We start from the raw sequence: 19,375 nt of genomic DNA, 5'->3' as shown, positions 1-19,375 counted from the left end.
AGCTGCATCTCTTCTCCTCTACCCCTCCCGATACCCAGCGGCTGCAGAAAGACCGGCTGGCTGCAGCCAGGCACAACTGATGACGGAATATATATGGCCGTGGGTTCATTTTTGCAATAAGACGACGTTTTACAAAGGTTTGGAAGGGGTCCGCATCGATCAGATAGGCATCTCGATTGAGCGAGCCTGTCCTGTGCAGAGGAGATGGCTGCGCGGCTGAGGTGACGTCACTCCATCAAACAAGGAAATCTCGGAGAATCGTCACGAGACTTGGTGGGGAAGTGACGCAGGACGTTCACCTTGGTAATTGATCTGATCCAAGAGTACAGAGGGCGTGTGACTTCCACATGGACGTACCTCCAGAAAAGCATTGGTCATTGCGTGCGCGTACCTGTGTGCGGGCTCGTGCTTTGGTGGAGTGAGAAGGGGATAGATTACTAGGCCTGTCGCAGTGACAGAGGAAAAACTCATAAGCTCTCGGTGGTTAGGTGAAAGTACTGTACTACAAACACAACAGGAAATGGCCTCTTGGCTGCCTCTGAAGCAAGTGTTTTAACTTTGGCCAGTTCACCACACGCAGTCCAGTGCGTGTTTTTTGTTTTTCAAGTTATATGGTGTTCAATGCAATAGTTCACACCAGTGCGTGCAGTTTCAAGAAGTAATCAGCAACAGCGATCTCTGTGTTGCCCCAGTGAGCCCACCTCCATGCAAGGAACACAGTTAAAGTGATACTAAAGATTTTAATTTTTTTTAAATAACAAACATGTCATACTTGTAATAGAATGTATCAAATAACTGACTCCATTTGCAAGTACCTCCACTGTGCAGCTAGTTTTGCACAGAGTGGCCCTGAAGGTCTTCTTCTGGGGTCCCTTGGCAGCTCCTCCCACATTAGATAACCCTCTAAGACAGGAATATGCAATTAGCGGACCTCCAGCTGTTGCAGAACTACAAGTCCCATGAGGCATAGCAAGACTCTGACAGCACAAGCATGACACCCAGAGACATGATGGGACTTGTAGTTTTGCAACAGCTGGAGGACTGCTAATTGCATATCCCTGCTCTAAGAGAAGCGCTCGCCCGAGGGGGTTACCTTACGGGCACGCTCAACGTCATTGGATTTGTTTGACAGCAGCGGGAGCCAATGGCTGCACTGCTATCAATCTATTCAATCAAAGCCAGGACTCAGTGGAGAGGTCGGTGGGACACACAGAGGAGATGAAGAGACTCAGGTAAGTAAAACAAGGGAGATGGTGACTGCCAGGTGTTTTTTCATCTTAATGCATTAAGGTGAAAAAAACAAGACTTTACAACCCCTTTCCTGCCAGTGTCATTTATACAGCAATACTTTGGATTGCGAGTAACGCGGTTAACAAGCTTTCCCAAGTCATCTTTCAGGATGGCACACCTGAGAGCCAGTTCACACAGGGGCGGCACGACTTTGGGGGCGACTCGGCCAGGCGACATGAAGACGACATCTAAGGCGACTTGCAAAATGACTTCTGTATAGAAGTCAATGCAGGTCGCCCCCAAAGTAGTACAAGAACCTTTCTCTAAGGCCTTGTACACACGGGCAAACATGTACGATGAAAACGGTCCGCCGGACCATTTTCAGCGTACATGTCTGCCCGGGGATTTCTGTATGATGGCTGTACACACCATCATACAGAAATCCGCGCGTACTCGATTCGAGGCGGCGACGTGCGCGACCCTGCCAGTTCAATGCTTCCACGCATGCGTCAAAGTCATTCGACGCATGCGAGGGATGGCGGCCGCTCGGACATGTACGGTAGGTCTGTACAGACGACCGAACATGTCCGACAGACAGGATTCCAGCGGACTGTTTTCTAAACAAGTTTGGAAATATTTGCCCGCTGGAAAAAAGGCCCGGCGGGCAAATGTACGCTGGAATCCTGTCCGCTCGGCTGTACAGACGGCCGTTTCAGCAGACATGTTCGGTCGTCTCTACGGGGCCTAAGTCGGAGCGACTTGCGTCGCTTCTATTAGAGCGGTTCTATTCACTAGAATGGGACGCAACTTGTCAGGCGGCTGAGTCGCCCCAGTGTGAACCGGGTCTCAGAGATGACGGGTCCCACCTGACAAGAAACACAATCAACAACAGGGGGAACATGAGAGCGAGGAGTGTTTCAAGAACCCCGCTAAGAGACTGGGGGCACTAGACACAGTGAGGGTGTCTATAACACCAGGGACCTTACATCCCACTTTCTCTTTGTACCTGACAGTGGCGGATGGTAATGAGGAGCCGCTGGCATATCCCTCTTCTGATGGGGAGGGAGTCTCTTTTACTTGCAAATTCCAGATGGAGGCAAGGGCTCAGGCATGCTGTGGTATCCCGGTCAGGATGGCCGGCGGAGCCGAGAGATCTCCTGCTTCTCACTGCCTTGCTGGTCCACGGCGTATGTCCGGATGCTGACGGCGCGCTCGATTGAGGTCATATCCAGGCATTCCAGGCTACAGCAAAATGGCGGCGAATAGCGCAAGAATGCAAACAAGAGCGGTAACAAAACGGGGGTCCGCGGTCCTGTGTCCCTCAAGATCTACCCTAAGGGATGCTACCCGGTCGGGTGGGTTGCCTAAGCGGGATGGACCGAGATCAGAGGTCACCACAGGGGGTGAGTGATCCGGCTGGTGGGGGGAGTCAATTTGGGATGGCCTATTTCCCTCTCCCCTACAAAATACACTATGGGTAAATGGCTTATTCAGGGTTATTTGTTTATCTCTTACAGAGACTGAATGCCATGCACAGGGGACGGCCGGTAGGTCCAAAGCCACTAATAAGTCTAAGCGCTGTGGGAATTGTAATGAGAAACTCCCGCAAGACCACGCTAAACCTTTTTGCTTCAGATGCATCTATAGGTTAGCAGGCAAAGAGGCAGCGCAGGCTATGAATGAATGCCGGGCGCTACAGTCTGAGATGCTGGCGACCTTCTAATCCTTCAGGACTGCGGTTGAGAAGCGGGAGGAAGACCCTTCAGGCAGGGAGAGCTCCCCCTCTCAGGAGGGAACCCCGGCAAGTAACACTGGGGGATCCCAGGGACCGACCCCCTGTTATTCTGATGAGGAAGAGGCAGAGTCCTCGGACCAGACCTCTCGAGAGGAAGGATAGGATTCAGACCAGGAAAGCCAGTTTGAGGCTAGGCCCGGGAGCATCTCTTCGCAGCCGAAGACATGGAGAGTCTCCTAAAGACAATCTATGCATCAGAGGATATTCAGATGCGGTCTACTCCGGTCTCGTCACAGGATAGAGTGTACAGGGGACTTGGCAAACCTCAGGCCAAGTCTTTTTCAGTGCACCAATCTCTTAAAGATATATAGCTAGATTCAGAGAGAGTTAGGCCGGCGTATCAGTAGATACGCCGACCTAACTCGGAATCTGCGCCGTCCTAAGTTTAAGTGTATTCTCAAACTGAGATACACTTAAACCTAGCTAAGATACGACGGCTTGCGCCGTCGTATCTTAGGGTGCAATATTTAGGCTGGCCGCTAGGTAGCGCTTCAGTTGAGTTCGGCATAGAATATGTAAATGACTAGATATGCCTATTTACGAACGTACGTGCGCCCGTCCCAGTAAAGATACGCCGGTTTACGTAAGGCGTAAAGTTATTCCATCAAATAGCTGGACTAATCAATGTTAAGTATGGCCGTCGTTCCCGTGTCGAAATTTGAAAATGTTACATTGTTTGCGTAAGTCGTCCGTGAATAGGGCTGAACGTAATTTAAATTCACGTCGAAACCAATACGTCCTTGCGGCATACTTTGGAGCAATGCACACTGGGGTAAAAAAAAAACGTCAATCACGTCAGGTCACCCTCCATTAACATAAAACACGCCCCCTCAGCCTAATTTGAATTAGGCACGCTTACGCCGGCCCCATTTACGCTGCCGTAAGTTAGGAGGCAAGTACTTTGTGAATATAGTACTTGCCTCTCTGACTTAAGGCGGCGTAGCGTAAATACGATACGCTACGCCGCCTTATAGTTGCGGCGGCGTCTCTGAATCCAGCTAATAGTTATAAGAGAATGGAAAGAACCTGAACTTAAAGTTTTGAGACTTAAGACCTGGAAGCGTAGAAGCCCCTTTAAGACTGAGGAGGAAGAACAATTCTTTAACCACTTGTGATCCGCCTGTCGTCAATTGACGGCTACATTGCGGATCCCAATCTCCAAACTGCCGTCAATTGACGTCCGCCCCTTAGGGCGCTCCAGAGCGCGCTGCGGGTAAAATCTGTGTTGGCCGTGTCCCTCGGACACAGCCAATTACAGATCGCCGCGAACGGCCAATCAGAGTGGCCGTTCGCGATGCGATCTGTGCGGCCAATGAGAGATGATCTCATATGTAAACATATGAGATCATCTCTCATTGCCGTTTTACACAGAGACAGCGGTGCTGTCTCTGGAGAGGAGACCGATCTGTGTCTCTTGTACATAGAGACACAGATCGGTCACCCCCCCAGTCACCCCCCCCTCCACCTACAGTTAGAACACTATATAGGACACACATTTAACCCCTTCCTTACCCCCTAGTGTTAACCCCTTCAATGCCAGTCACATTTATACTGTAATTAGTGCATATTTATAGCACTGATCGCAGTATAAATGTGAATGGCGCCAAAAATGTGTCCGATGTGTCCGCCATAACGTCGCAGTCCCATTAAAAAAATCGCAGATCGCCGCCATTTCTAGTAAAAAAAAAAATAATTAAAAAATAATAATTCTGTCCCCTATTTTGTAAGCGCTATAACTTTTGCGCAAACCAGTCGCTTATTGCGATTTTTTTGTTTTTTTTACCAAAAATATGTAGAAGAATACGTATCGGCCTAAACTGAGAAAAAAAAATGTTTTGTTTTTTTTTTAAATTGGGATATTTATTATAGCAAGAAGTAAAAAATATTGTATTTTTTTCAAAATTGTCTCACTTTTTTGTTTATAGCGCAAAAAATAAAACCCGCACAGGCGATCAAATACCACCAAAAGAAAGCTCTACTTGTGGGGAAAAAAGGACGTCAATTTTGTTTGGGAGCCACGTCGCACGACCGCGCAATTGTTAGTTAAAGCGATGCAGTGCCGAAAGCTGAAATTTCACCTGGGCAGGAGGGGGGTATATGTGCCCAGTAAGCAAGTGGTTAAAGTTCCACGTCTGTATGCTTCTTTGGCACAAGTATCCCAACATTCGGATCTGTCCTTCGAAGATTCCGGAAACATTCGGGATCAGATGGACAAGAAATCAGAAACCTTGAAACGCAGAGCCTGGGACGCCAACACTGCTGCTATGGGGCCAGCTTTGGCCTCAGCTTGTGGCGCCAGAAATGCAGACACATGGGTCAGCAGGTTATTGGACCATGTAGCACACAAGAGCAAATCTAAAGCAGAATTAGATTCTCTGGAAGTCATCGGTAATGCGGTAGCCTATTTAGCAGATGCTGCTGTAGAAATGGTTAGAACAATTGCCAAGTCGGCAGCACTTCTAAACTCCGCTAGAAGAGCCCTTTGGGTAAAAACGTGGGATGGAGATTTTACCTCTAAGTAATGTCTTTGTGGTATACCCTTCGAGGGCTCCTTACTCTTCGGTTCGGGCCTAGAGCAGGTCCTGTCCCATTCGACAGATAAAAGGCAAAATATTCTCAACAAAGTCCAAGAGAGCCAAGGAGAAGACATTTTTTCGAGGCCCCCCTTCTTAAGACCATTTTAAGGGTAAAAAGGACCTGAAAAGTGGGGATTTAGCAAGTGCAAGGAAAAGGATGGAATCCTTTTCTCCAGGCCCGGAACTTCCAACAGGGAGACCAAATGACTACAACATAAAAGTTGGTGGAAGGCTCTCATGGTTCCTCCACCAATGGGAGAGGATCACACTGAGCCCTTACATTCTAAGTCAGATAAGGGAGGGTTACAGATTAGAATTCCTATCCTTTCCCCCTCCAAACTTTATCCTTGCCCATCTCCCCAGGGATCCACTGAAAGCAAGGGGACTTTTGGGGAGTCTCCAGGAACTGGCAGAACAGGAGGTCATCATTTCTGTTCCTGTGGGTCAGATCGGTTAGGGGTTTTATACCCACATATTTGTGGTGCCAAAGCCATCGGGCAAGTTCTGACTGATCATAAACTTACAGAAGCTAAACCAGTTCTTACTGTACAGAAAGTTCCGGATGGAGAGTATTTACACAGTCAGAAGACACCTTCAAGAGGGAGTCTTCATGGTAACATTAAACTTGAAGGATGCTTACTTGCATATCCCCATTGCCCCGAAGCATCAAATTTGTACGGTTTGTGGTTCAGACAAACCAGGGGGTACAACACTGGCAGTTCAAGTCGCTCCCCTTTGGCCTAGCAGCTAGTCTGAGAATCTTTACAAAGGTTCTGGCCAAGGTGGTGTCCTTTCTACACATCCAAGGGGTAGCCTTGATCTCATACTTGGACGACATGTCAATTTTCAGTCCGGCCCTAGAACAGCTCCGCTTAGATCGAGACAAGGTTCTGTCCATCCTAGAATCCCTGGGGTGGATGGTCAGCCGGGATAAATCCTCCTTGGATCCCTCGCAATCCAAAGTCTTTTTAGGTTACCAGGTAGACTCAGTGACCCAAAGGATCTTCCTTCCCCAAAAGAAGATCACAAAGGTACAGAGAGCCACAGTACCGGAGAGGCCTCTCTAAAGGACCATTATGAAATCTTTCATCTCAGCGGTCCACTGGGCCCAGTTCCATTCTCAGGGGCTCCAGGGATTCCTTCTCTCCTCCATGGGGCAGGAAAAGAAAATCCTTGGACATAGGAGAATTCCTCTCAGGGAAAGCAAGAAGCTCCCTAGACTGGTGGCTCAATTCAGACAACCTGTCGGGAGGTCGGACCTGGACCCAACAGGACCCGCTGAACGTAACTACGGACCCAAGTGCCTGGGACTGGGGAGCCCACATGGGAGATCTCTTTGCCCTGGGTCCTTGGGACCAGGATCAGAGCAGGGCTTCCTTCAATATCGGTCAGAAAAGCGTTAAGCCTTTTCAGAAACCAGATCTAGGGAAGGGAAGTACAGATCTTCTTGGACAACGCGGTGGCCGTGTCCTACCTAAATCATCAAGGGGGAACAAGGTCCTGGAAGCTGACCCAGGAAATTCTGGGGGAAGCAGAGAAAAATATCCTCTCAGTCTCGGCAGTCCATTTAAGAGGGTCCCTCAACGTGCAGGCAGACTTTCTCAGCAGGCAGCCCATTCATCAGGTAGAGTGGGAACTGAACAACGTTTTTTCTCTGGTGAGCCAACACTTTGGCAAACCAGAGATAGATTTGTTTGCTTGCAGGAAAAACAGAAAGGTTCACAAGTACTTCTCTCTCGCCAAGGAGCAAGGCTCCCGGGGAATAGATGCCTTAACCCAGAGCTGGGAATTTGCCCTGGCATACGCGTTCCCTCCTCTGGTGCTCATTCCCCGGGTATTGCAGAAGTTGTCCCGATCAAACGGGTGCCTTATTCTAATGGTTCCCCACCCTGAAGAGGTGGTCGATTGCTCCTCCGCTGCATCTCCCATCCAGCCACGATCTCCTCTTCCAGGGACCAGTTTTACATCCCAATCCGGGGTTCCTGTCCCTGACGGCATGGTGTTTGAGAGGGAGATTCTCAGGCGTGGGGGATGTTTGGAGAAAGTGATTAATAAGCTTTTGCTGAGTAGGAAACCAGTCACTAGACAAATCTATGCAAAAGTTTGGAGAGCCTTCTCTCACTGGGCTCAGTCTAGAGAAGGTTCTCTCCAAACAATACCTAGCAGTCAACACCCTCAGGGTCCAGGCTGTAGCCTTGTCTGTGTTTTTAGACTGTAGACTGGCCCTGAACCCACTGGTAAAGAGATTTTTGTCAGCTAGGGAAAGGGTAACCCCGATGAGGATAAGCAGGTATTAGATGCTCTAACTAGAGAGCCCTTTGAGCCGGTAGCTCAAGTTTCTTTCACTTAAATTGGCCTTCCTCCTAGCGATTACGACAGCCAGAAGGGTTGATGAGCTACAGGCTCTGACAATAAAAGGGCCTCCTAGAGGATAGGGTAATCTTCAGACAAGATCCTTTATATTTGCCAAAAGTGACCTCAGATCTCCACAAGTCACAGGAAATTATACTTCTCATTGTTGGGGTTCTGACAAAATGAGGGGAGGAAAAGTTTCATTTATTAGACATTAGAAGGTGCCTACTGGTCTATCTAGAGAGAGTGCGTGAGTTCAGGAGATCAAATCATTTACCGATTAGTTTCTCCAGCCAAAAGAAAGGGCTCCAAGCCTACGATAGTCTGCTTAATCCACCTGGCTATTGCAGTAGCCTATGAACATTCAGGGAAACCTGTTCCAGCTCATATCAAAGCTCACTCTACTAGATCTCTGGCAATCTCCTGGGCAGAGAGGGCAGGCGCTTCGATCGATCAAATCTGCAGGGCAGCAACTTGGACGAGCCAAAACACCTTCCTGAGACACTACAGAGTGGAGCTGTTGTCCCCTCAAGACTTGGAATTCGTCAGGAAGGTCCTAAAGGCAATGGTCCCACCCTAAGGTAGGCCTGAACTTCTTGGTCATTGTCTCATGTGTGCTGTCCTGGAAGATGACTGGAGAAAATTACCAGTTACACTTACCCGTAACAGGTTTTCTAAAAAATCTTCCAGGACGACAGGCCTACTTCCCTACCCTTACATAGTTAGTCAGGTTGAAAAAAGACACAAGTCCATCCAGTTCAACCACAAAAAAAAAAAAAAAAAAACACAGTAAAATCCTATACACCCAACTCCATACCCACAGTTGATCCAGAGGAAGGCAAAAAACCCCAGCAGAGCATGATCCAATTTGCTACAGCAGGGGGAAAAATTCCTTCCTGATCCCCCGAGAGGCAATCGGATTTACCCTGGATCAACTTTACCTACAAATCTTAGTACCCAGTTATATTCTGTACATTTAGGAAAGAATCCAGGCCTTTCTTAAAGCAATCTACTGATTGTCGGTGGTGTTTTTAATTCTCACAGAATGTACCCTCTAAAACCGGTGTGGGCTTATACTTTGTCATAACTGAGGGACAGAGGGAAGGGTGGGGCCTTTTAAACTCTGTTGATTGTGTTTCGTGTCAGGTGGGACCCGTCGTCTCTCAGGTGTGCAATCCTGGAAGATTAGGGTAAGTGTAACTCGTAATTTTTTGCAACACAAGCCATTTTTAAAAAGTCCTTAACTTGGTTTGCAAGCGTTGTCTTGCAAAACTAGTAACATTCAAGCCTCTGCAGTGTGCAATTTGACCAGGGGGGTGGCGGTGACACTCGGATGCACTCAGAAACACTCCGTGTGCATCCAAAAGGTTTCCGAGTGTCTCTGGCACCCCCCACCTCTGACCACATGCGGTACTGCATACAATAGAAGTGACTGGAACAAATTATCTGAGTTTCCATCGACTTCTATGGGGAAACTTTAAAATACAACTATTCTTCTGGAACAAATTATGCTCGTAATCCAAGGTACCGCTGTACATTGATCAGTGCATGTTTGTTTAGCACTGATTACTGTATTGGTGTCACTGGTGTCCAAAAAGTGTCACTTAGGGTCAGATTTGTCCACCGCAATGTCGCAGTCCCGCTAAAAATCACAGATTGCCACCATTACCAGTAAAAACAAAAAATGTTTTAAGTCCTTTAAATCTATCCCCTATTTTGTAGATTCTATAACTTTTGTACAAACGAATCAATATGAAACTTATTGGAAAACATTTTTTACCAAAAATATGTAGAATACATATTGGAGTAAACTGATGAATACATTTGTTTTACATTTTTTGTTTTTGGATATGTATTATGGCTCTTTTTTTGGTTATAGCCCAAAAAATTAAAACCGCAGAGGTGATCAAATACCACCAAAAGAAAGCTCTGGAAAAAAGGACATCAATTTTGTTTGAGGTAAATCCTCCCAGTGCTTTAGTGGTTTAAAAACGCACTAGAACACATTGAAAACATGCACACAGAAAAGCATCTGGACTGCATTTTTATGGTGTGAACTGCCCTAAAATGCACCTTCCCAGCATAGCAAAAGCACATGAAAATGAGTCCTATGCTGAACACAAATTCTCCTATATCTAACTGTTCACATGTTCAATGTGCTGCATTTTTTAAAAGTCCTGTTGGCTGCATCTTTAGTGCCCGGCTTGGAAAATGCACAAAAAACAGACCATTTATTATAGTCAATGAAAACACACCACATGTTTTAGTGTTTGAGTCGCAGGTTAATTTTTTTCTAGGTGACCAGGGATGAAAACACATTAAATCGCTGCATTCAGTTTTAACACAACACGCTAAAAACACAATATACATTTTCAATAAAGGAATATAATTTATTACAACGGTGTGAACGGTCTTCCGCGTCGTCTTCTTCCCTCTTCTCCAGTGTCCTTCTGCCGGGCTTCTCCGCCATCTTCTTGCAGCTCTTTTACTAGCGGGGGCCCGGTCACAACATACAGGGATGTACAATATACTATTGACATAAACACAAGAGCACTCATACACCACAGGTTGAAATGGATGGATTGGTGTCTTTTTCAATCTTTTTAACTATGAGTCTGTATGTAGTGGCCCTTGTAAGGATACAGAGGCAGTTGTGGGGGAACTCTCCAAGACTGCAGGGCTTTTTGGCATGGACACTGCCTGCTCCTTCTTAGCAGACGTCTTAGTCTGCACCATGCTAAGAGCCGATACCTGGTACAGTGGGAGCGGCAGGGAATAGCGTGGTTGATGGGACAAGGTATCCCAGCAAATCCTGTTGAGATGGATCTTTGCCACACAGCTATGGATTAACTACTTGGTAACCGCCCTATAGCCGAAATACGGCTACAAGGCGGTTACCTAACTCTAGGAGGGCGTCAATATACGTCCTCCCAGAGAGTCACAATTGCGCGCCCGAGCGGGCGCGCACACGCGATCACCGGCGCTCGGCGGGTCCACGGGACCCGCAGCAACACGGATCGCGGTAAGGAGCCAATGGAAGCGGCTCCTTACCACGTGATCGCGCCGTCCAATGACGGCGCGATCACTTGTAAACAAACCGGCGTCATGTAATGACGCCGGTTCCTCCCTCTCCTCTCTGTACCGTTCGGTACAGTGTGAGAGGAGAGGGAGGGGGGGGGGGGGATCGGGCGGCAGCAGCAGCCGCCGCACTGTGGGCTGGATCTGTGACAATTGCAGTCACAGATCCAGCCATCCCTGCGCAATACTCTGCAAAATAAAAATAATGATGAGTGCAATACTCTGCAATACCCCACCCCATACTCTGCAATACCCCACCCCATACTCTGCAATACCCACCCCCCCATACTCTGCAATACCCACCCCCCCATACTCTGCAATACCCCCCCCCCATACTCTGCAATACCCCCCCCCATACTCTGCAATACCCCCCCATACTCTGCAATACCCACCCATACTCTGCAATACCCCCCCATACTCTGCAATACCCCCCCCATACTCTGCAATACCCCCCCCCCCATACTCTGCAATACCCCCCCCATACTCTGCAATACCCCCCCCCATACTCTGCAATACCCCCCCCCCATACTCTGCAATACCCCCCCATACTCTGCAATACCCCCCCCATACTCTGCAATACCCCCCCCCATACTCTGCAATACCCCCCCCATACTCTGCAATACCCCCCCCATACTCTGCAATACCCCCCCATACTCTGCAATACCCCCCCATACTCTGCAATACCCCCCCAATACTCCGCAATACCCTCAATACTCCAATACCTTGCAATACGTCGCCTATGGGGATTTTTAAGTAGCAACGTTTGGCGCAATTTCACGAGCGTGTGCAATTTTGAAGGGTGACATGTTGGGTATCTATTTACTCGGCGTAACTTCATCTTTCATATTATGCAAAAACATTGGGCTAACTTTACTGTTTTTTTTTTTTTTTAAGCACAAAACAGTTTTTTTTTTTAAAAACACGCGTTCAAAAAATTGCTGCGAAAATACCGTTCAAGATAAAAAGTTGCAACAACCGCCATTGTATTCTCTAGGGTCTTTGAAAAAAAAGCATATATAATGTTTTGGGTTTCTATGTAATTTTTTTAGCAAATAAATGATGATTTTTACATGTAGGAGAGAAATGTCAGAATTGGCCTGGGTGCTCCAGAACGCCTGATGGTGCTCCCTGCATGTTGGGCCTCTCTATGTGGCCACGCTGTGTAAAAGTCGCACACATGTGGTATCGCTATACTCGGGAGGAATAGCAGAATGTGTTTTGGGGTGTAATTTGTAGTATGCATATGCTGTGTGTGAGAAATAACCTGCTAATATGACAGAAACTAGATTTTTTTTTTTTTTTTTACAGAATTTTCAGTCTTTTTTCTTTTATAGCGCAAAAAATAAAAACCGCAGAGGTGATCAAATACCACCAAAAGAAAGCTCTATTTGTGGGAAAAAAAGGACAAAAATTTCAGATGGGTACAATGTTGTATGACTGAGTAATTGTCATTCAAATTGTGAGAGCACCGAAAGCTGAAAATTGGTCTGGTGATTAAGGGGGTTTTCGTGCCCAGTGGTCAAGTGGTTAACACTCCTGAATGCAGACGAGGCTGCTCACTCAGCACAGAGCTCAGCTCACTTGTGTTCATTCAGCTCCATAGCCAGGACACACCCCTTCAATTATATAGGCTTTAAAAAACTTATTACATGGGGCAGGATACTCTGAAAATGTTTCAAAACATCTGGTTGCCATGGAGAGATAATCTGGCTAGTATTGCTCATGTCAGCAATTCAAATGGCTATCTAACCATTATCACTGATGCATCATTGGCAGTTGGGGATACTCCAGTGCACATTATGGCTAGTTTCCAGGCTGACAACCTTGTGTAGGCTATTGGTCCTATTTCACTACCAATATAGTCACATTTTTTCCAGTTGCTGTGCTAAAATAATGATATGCGAAAGGAGATAAATTAGGCTGGTACAACAGAACCCTAATTATTATAACGGTTGTTACAATAGACTCTCACACGGCTCTTTTTAACCTATTTTGTAACTCTGATCAATAGTGGTGGGACTGTGGGCGTTTTCTTGTGTTGTAACTTTTTTCAAATTTGGTGCTGTAAAATGCATGGTTACCCTTTAGCTTTACTTTACTTGTGCTTTTGTAAACTGACTAAACTAAACCAACCCCCCCCCCCCCCCATCTTTGTTTCCTTTCATGTTCAGGCCTTAGTATACTTTAAAAGCATTATGCTTTTCAGTTTTTATCACTGTTCTGGTTAAAGGTAAAAAGAACTGTAAAAAATAAGAACTGTAGTAACAATTTGTTTATTACTGTTACATATGTACAGTATTTGAAAGAAATATGCATATATAAAAAAAAAAAGGTAACAACTGCAAAGCAAACAAACCAAATGAAACCTCAACAATTTGATAAATCATAGACACTTTCAACAGACTATGCAAAAATTCAACTAAAGGCACAGTGACTACTGAAAAATTATGGATCACCCTTCACATTTTATTTTGAGAACTGTGTTAAAGGAATAAAACATGGACAGGTGATCCAATTACAAAAAAAAGAAAGCACACTGGGATCATGAAAAATCCTTACATTTTTAGTAAAAAATTATATTTTATAAATGCATGTAAAATAATAACCTACAAGAAAAACAAAAAAAAGGGACCAAAATTCCTAGAAACTCTACCAGTGAGCTGTAACGTGAGAGAACTACGTGAGGAGAAAGTGTGCACCCCAATGAAGGAAATCTCCTAGCACCAATTCTGATTAAGGTAAGGCTCATCTAGAGATCATGGCTTCTTTTTCTCTGCTCTTATAAGGAATCCCTGGCTGTTAAAATTGTATTCTTTCAGTGCCGATTCTCTTCTCATTTGCTGTAAGACAGGAAGCTGCTGAAGTTCTTTGGGAAGCTGCGAGCAGGGGGTCTGCAAAAGATGAACTTATTTCTTCAAATCACAAGAATAAAATTACCACACAAGAAAAATAAAACAAAAGGACACCCATACAGAGAAAATATACTCAAACAGCTCCACTTGGCCAACTGTAGGACTGTGTGCACAAGGACCCATCCTGAGTTACCCCTGAAGTCTGGCCAAATGGTAAATAAACAACACGGCTTGCACCACTGATTGCTGGATTACATCAGTGACCTGCAGCATCTTCATGGCTCTGAAAAGATAGAGTTTTGCATTAGAGTGACACCACGTGTTGCTAAGCCAGCATATTTCAGAGGGCCTCGAAGGAAAAGGCCCTCCAAAACACACTGCGTACCAACACCTATTGTCATTTTCTAACCTGGAATAATCAGTCTGCTCTGAGCCACAAGGACACCGCTGTAATCCAGCCACTAGCAGCACAAACTACTGTTTCTCCATCATTCATCCAGGCTCAAGGGTGGCCTTTTTTGCACACTGGCCAAGACAAGCTGTTTGATCCTATCTTCTATCAAGGATTTGGACAAGCAGATTCTCTTTCATCACTCTTGTAAATGCAATTGATATGTCATTATTACCCATCTATATTTTTACTACTGCACTTAGGTTATGCCCTGTCACTTTACGTTGTTGTTCTGCAGAGAATAGACTGTAAGCAGCCTATAACTGATAACCCCCTCCTTCTGAAACTGCGAAAGTGGCACATTTTGGGTATCGGTCATATGCACACATGCAAGTAAAAGCCAATACATAAGCCATCTTTGTTTGATCTCATACAAGTTTTCACTTGTACAGGTGGCTGTATGCAGCTCTTTAGGCATGAAAGTACCTTGGATTTTACACTACAGGACTTTGCAACCTCTAGGCTCTGTGTGTGTGAAGCCTAACTGACCTGAAACAAGTATGGAGATAAGCAGTACAGTTTTTACATTCTGTATATTTGTTCCGTGTTTGCGATTCAAAGTACTAAACCCAGAAGCAGCCAGGCTCACAGAATTTTTAGGTGGTCAGCAATAGCAGCCTACATACGTATGTTAGTACAGTGTTTCTATAAAGGAGAAATTTGAGGTTTCTAAGAAACACACAAACCTCTATGACACTGCGGCTGTCGCATATTGGCTCTGAGCCTGAGAGCTGAGAAATCACAACGGCTAGTAACTCAAAACAGAGAGCAGTGGAGAGGGGACAGGGGTGCTGCTGGTTCTAGCTCTCAGCCTCTATTACTGCACTTGTATAAGGATACAAGACACAGTAGTTTGTAACAAGGAAGCAGTGTGCCTAAAGCACAACTCCAGGCATTATATTGCTGTGCTTCCAGTGTCCTACTGACATCAGCTCTGTTTGATAGACACTAGTGTTGTGTGTCTGCCCCTGTCTACACAACCTGTTTGGGCAAATTTTTCCATCTGGCTCCTTATTTTCTCAACCCTATGGTCAAAAACAAACTCTGATTTGGCCCCACTAACGATTAAAAAAAATTTTTTTGTACTCACCGTAAAATCCTTTTCTCTGAAGTCCATGGACGGACACAGCTCCATATATTCTTGACTTGTGGGTTATGTTCCATCTATTAGGAGAGGACTAGGCAGACATGTTAGACATTTAAAACATGTAACTTTAGCAAAGCTGAACAGGTCATAACCCCTCACACTGCAGTCAGCAGCTCAGTTCGTCAAAAAGCAGTACAAACTTAAAAAGGAGCGGTGGGTGCTGTGTTCGTCCACGGACTTCAGAGAAAGGGATTTTACGGTGAGTACAAAAAATCCTATTTTCTCCTTCGTCCATGGACGGACATATCTCCTTATATTCTTGACTTGTGGGACATCCCCAAGCAGTGTCAAAAACTGAGGGGTGGGAACAGCAATCAAACCAATTTCACCATAAAACAACCATAGCTCCTTAACGGAGGAGTTGCAACCTTAAACAGCCGCCTGCAAAACCTTGCGGCCGAAGCAAGAATCCGAAGATGCACTCACATCAACCTTGTAAAACTTGGTAAAGGTGTGAACGGATGACCAGGTCGCCGCCTAACACACTTGTGAGACAGACGCTTGATGTCGGAAAGCCCATGAAGCACCAAATGCCCTGGTCGAATGCACCATGACTGGAAAGGGAGGCGCCCCTCCTTTCAGGGCATAAGCCTGAGACAAGATCTGTCTGATCCACCGAGAAATGGTGGCCGACGACTGCCAGGACTTTGTTTGGACCATTCATCGACACAGAGTCTGACCTCCTAAACGGAGCCGTAGCAGACAGACACACCCGCAGAGCACGTACCACGTCTAGGGAATGTAATGCAACCTCGGGAATATGACGGCCAAGGACATGGAAGCACAATTTTCTCATTCAGATAAGAACCCGAAACTACCTTTGGATGAAACGAAGGCTGCGGGCGTAGCACTGCCTTACCTACTCCAAAGACATGCTGGTAGGTAAATTGGATCTTGTCCAAATTGGCCCAATATATATATGTATATCTGGGTTTGTGTGTATGACTGTGTCCCAAGCGTGTCACGATCCTACGTGGTAAAATGACCGCACCAGCCAAGCAGACTCTGGCTGGAAAAAGCGCCCAGAGGCGATTCAGTTCGCATGAGTTGCGCTATACAAGTCATTCATTCATTATCCTTATGGAGGATTAAAGGATCACTAAAGGAATTTTTTTTTTTAGCTAAATAGCTTCCTTTACCTTACTGCAGTCCTGGTTTCATGTCCTCATTGCTCGTTTTTGCTTTGATGTTGCTTTAAAACTGCTCTGATCTCCACACTTCCTAGTTGTCTGGCTCCTTATAACCATCATACTGGGAGCTTTTCACGGTGGTCTAAGCTGTCATTACTGTGTGTCTAAAACTTAACAGAACCAATCAGATTCATTTTAAAAACAAAACACTGCCCTGGATTTGTTTGTTTTTGTTCTGTGGGTCTCTTTACTTCACATAAACATAAAACCAGTTTAAAAACGAAAGTGAAAGTACAGGCACATTAAATGATTGAATTTAATCATTTTTAAAAGGAATCAGTTAACTTTTGTCTCTATACCCTGTAAACAGTCATTTCAGCAAAAAAAAAAAAATTTCCTTTAGTGATCCTTTAAGTATGGGGTTTTGAAAGACAAGGCCGCCAACTCAGAAAACCCTCTGACAGATATAAAGGCCACCAGAAAAGCAACTTTCTGAGAGAGTGCCAAAAGAGGAATCTGTCTGATGTTCTCGAAGGGAGGTTTCTGAAGTACCGATAGCACCAGATGCAAATCCCACGGAGGAAGTGGTGGTCAAACCGGGGGGCCACATGTCGGACCCCTTGCACAAACATACGCATCAGTGAACGAACCGCCAAGGTTCGCCGAAAGAAAACAGCCATGGCTGAAATCTGCCCATCGATAGTGCCTAAGGCAAGTTTCTGATCCACTTCACGCTGTAAAAACAGCAGGATCCTAGAAAAAACACATATGCACATGGATGTCACCCCATCTCTTCACACAAAGAGATGTAGGCCTTCCACGTACAATGGTAATCTTCCGGGAAGATGACTTCCGTGCCTTCTGCATAGTGGAAATTACCGAATCCGACAGGCCTCAGTTTTGTAGTCCCTGGCTTTCAACAGCCATGCCGTTAAAAGCCAGAGACTTGAAAGCAGGATAAAGAATAGGACCTTGTGACAGAAGGTTCTCTCACAACGGCAGTCGCCAGGGAGCATCCGCCACTAGTTTTACCAGGTCTGAGTACCAAAGATGCCGAGGCCAAGCCGGGGAAATTAGGATCACCGGAATCCCCTCGGTCTCCACTCTGACGAGGAAGCAATTTTAGTGGGGGGGGAGGCATAAATCAGCAGATATTGTTCCCACGGGGCTACCAATGACAGCCATGGCATTGTCAGACTGGATCCTGACCGGATGCCCCTGTAGCCTCTGTGATCCTGTGGAGATGCACTGCCTGTTCCCTGAAGTTCCAGGACATTGATCGGCAGGCAGGATTCTTCTTGTGTCCAGCGACTTTGTGTCGACTGAACCCCTGAAACACCCCCCCCCAACCGGTCAGGCTGGTGTCCGTAGTGGTCACTGTCCAGTGAAAGGGAAGGAACGACTTTGGACTGAAGGGCCGGTGAACTCAGCCACCTGACCAGGGAAGCCCCGACTAGTTGGCTCATCCAGTTTTGACAATCCAGGGACAGCAGAGAATTGTCCCATTTGGACAGAATCTCCTTCAGCAGAACTCAAGTGTGGAATTGAGCATACAGTACCGACTCAAAGGATGCTTACTACGAGACCCACTACTCGCATGCAAAAGCGGAACGACGACCATATACGGGATGCCAACAGCTTCACTGCAGCCTGTAGAGCCTGCAATTTTTCCAAAGGGAGAAGACTCTCGCCTCTGAGGAGTCCAGAATCAATCCCATAAATTCTAGGCGCTGAATTGGTGGCAACACCGACTTCTGGAAGTTCGGCACCCAGCCAAATTCTCGGTGGGCTGATTGGCAAATGCCACAGCCTCCTCTAATACTGAGGTGGAAACAGCCCTCAGGAGGAGGTCGTCCAAGTAGCCCACGATAGCGATTCCTTGCTGTCTCAGCAAGACCAGATTGGGGCGAGCACCTTGGGTAAAACCCTTGGCGCTGACGCCAAGCCCAAGGGGAGAGCCACAACTTGATAGTGGTATTCCCCGACCGCGAAGCGCAGGAACCTTTGATGCACAAATATGCATCCTTGTTGTCCAGGGGCGCCAGAAAATCCCCCGGTTGGAGTGCAGCGACCACAGAGTGAACGGATTCCAATCTGAATTTTATAATCTGTACAAAGGCGGTGAGGGCCTTGAGGTCCAGGATTGGATCGACTCCGTGGGCTAGAATCAGATAGATCAGAGGATCTTTAGATCCGCGTAATCTATCTTATTTACGATCCGCCAGCGCAATTTTTTGAGGCAAGTGCTGTATTCAGAAAGCACTTACCTCGAAACTTGCGCCGGTGGATCGTAAATCCCCCGGCAGAATTCAAATTCGGCGGCTAGAGGGAGTGTATTATTTAAATCAGGCGCATCCCCGCGCCGATCGTACTGTGCCTGCCGCGATTTTTCCCAGTGTGCATGCTCCAAATGACGTCGCTAGGACGTCATTGGTTTCGGCGTAAAAATTCAAAACTTGGCGCGGGAACGACGGCCATACTTAACATTGGATACGCCGCATATAGCAGGAGTAAGTATACGCCGGAAAAAGCCGAACGCAAACGACGTAAAAAAAACGACGGGCGGGCATTCGTTTCTGAATCGGCGGAAATTGCATATTTGTCGCGTAAAAAACCGAAGCGTCACCTAGCGGCCGGCAGGAGATTGCAGCCTAAGATCCGACGGTGTAAGTCACTTACACCTGTCGGATCTAAGGGAGATCTATGCGCAACTGATTCTTATGAATCAGTCGCATAGATCCGACCGTCGTATCTCAGAGATACG

General features: G+C 46.4%; 1 protein-coding gene across 1 annotated transcript in view; it reads right to left on the bottom strand.

Moving 5' to 3' along the window:
• Window positions 1–13,481: 13,481 nt before the first annotated feature.
• Window positions 13,482–19,375, bottom strand: part of EXD1 (exonuclease 3'-5' domain containing 1) — a 220,208-nt gene continuing 214,314 nt past the window's right edge. Inside the window, exon 12 of the mRNA XM_040332834.1 lies at window positions 13,482–13,922. Coding sequence (XP_040188768.1) covers window positions 13,788–13,922 — 135 coding nt within the window. The 3' untranslated portion in view covers window positions 13,482–13,787. The remainder of the gene's footprint in view (window positions 13,923–19,375) is intronic.

Source organism: Rana temporaria, chromosome 13 (assembly GCF_905171775.1).
Source record: "Rana temporaria chromosome 13, aRanTem1.1, whole genome shotgun sequence".
In the NCBI taxonomy this organism is placed as follows: Eukaryota; Metazoa; Chordata; class Amphibia; order Anura; family Ranidae; genus Rana; species Rana temporaria.
Note: the sequence above shows the minus strand (reverse complement) of the source record. Positions and strands in the feature narration are given on the sequence as shown.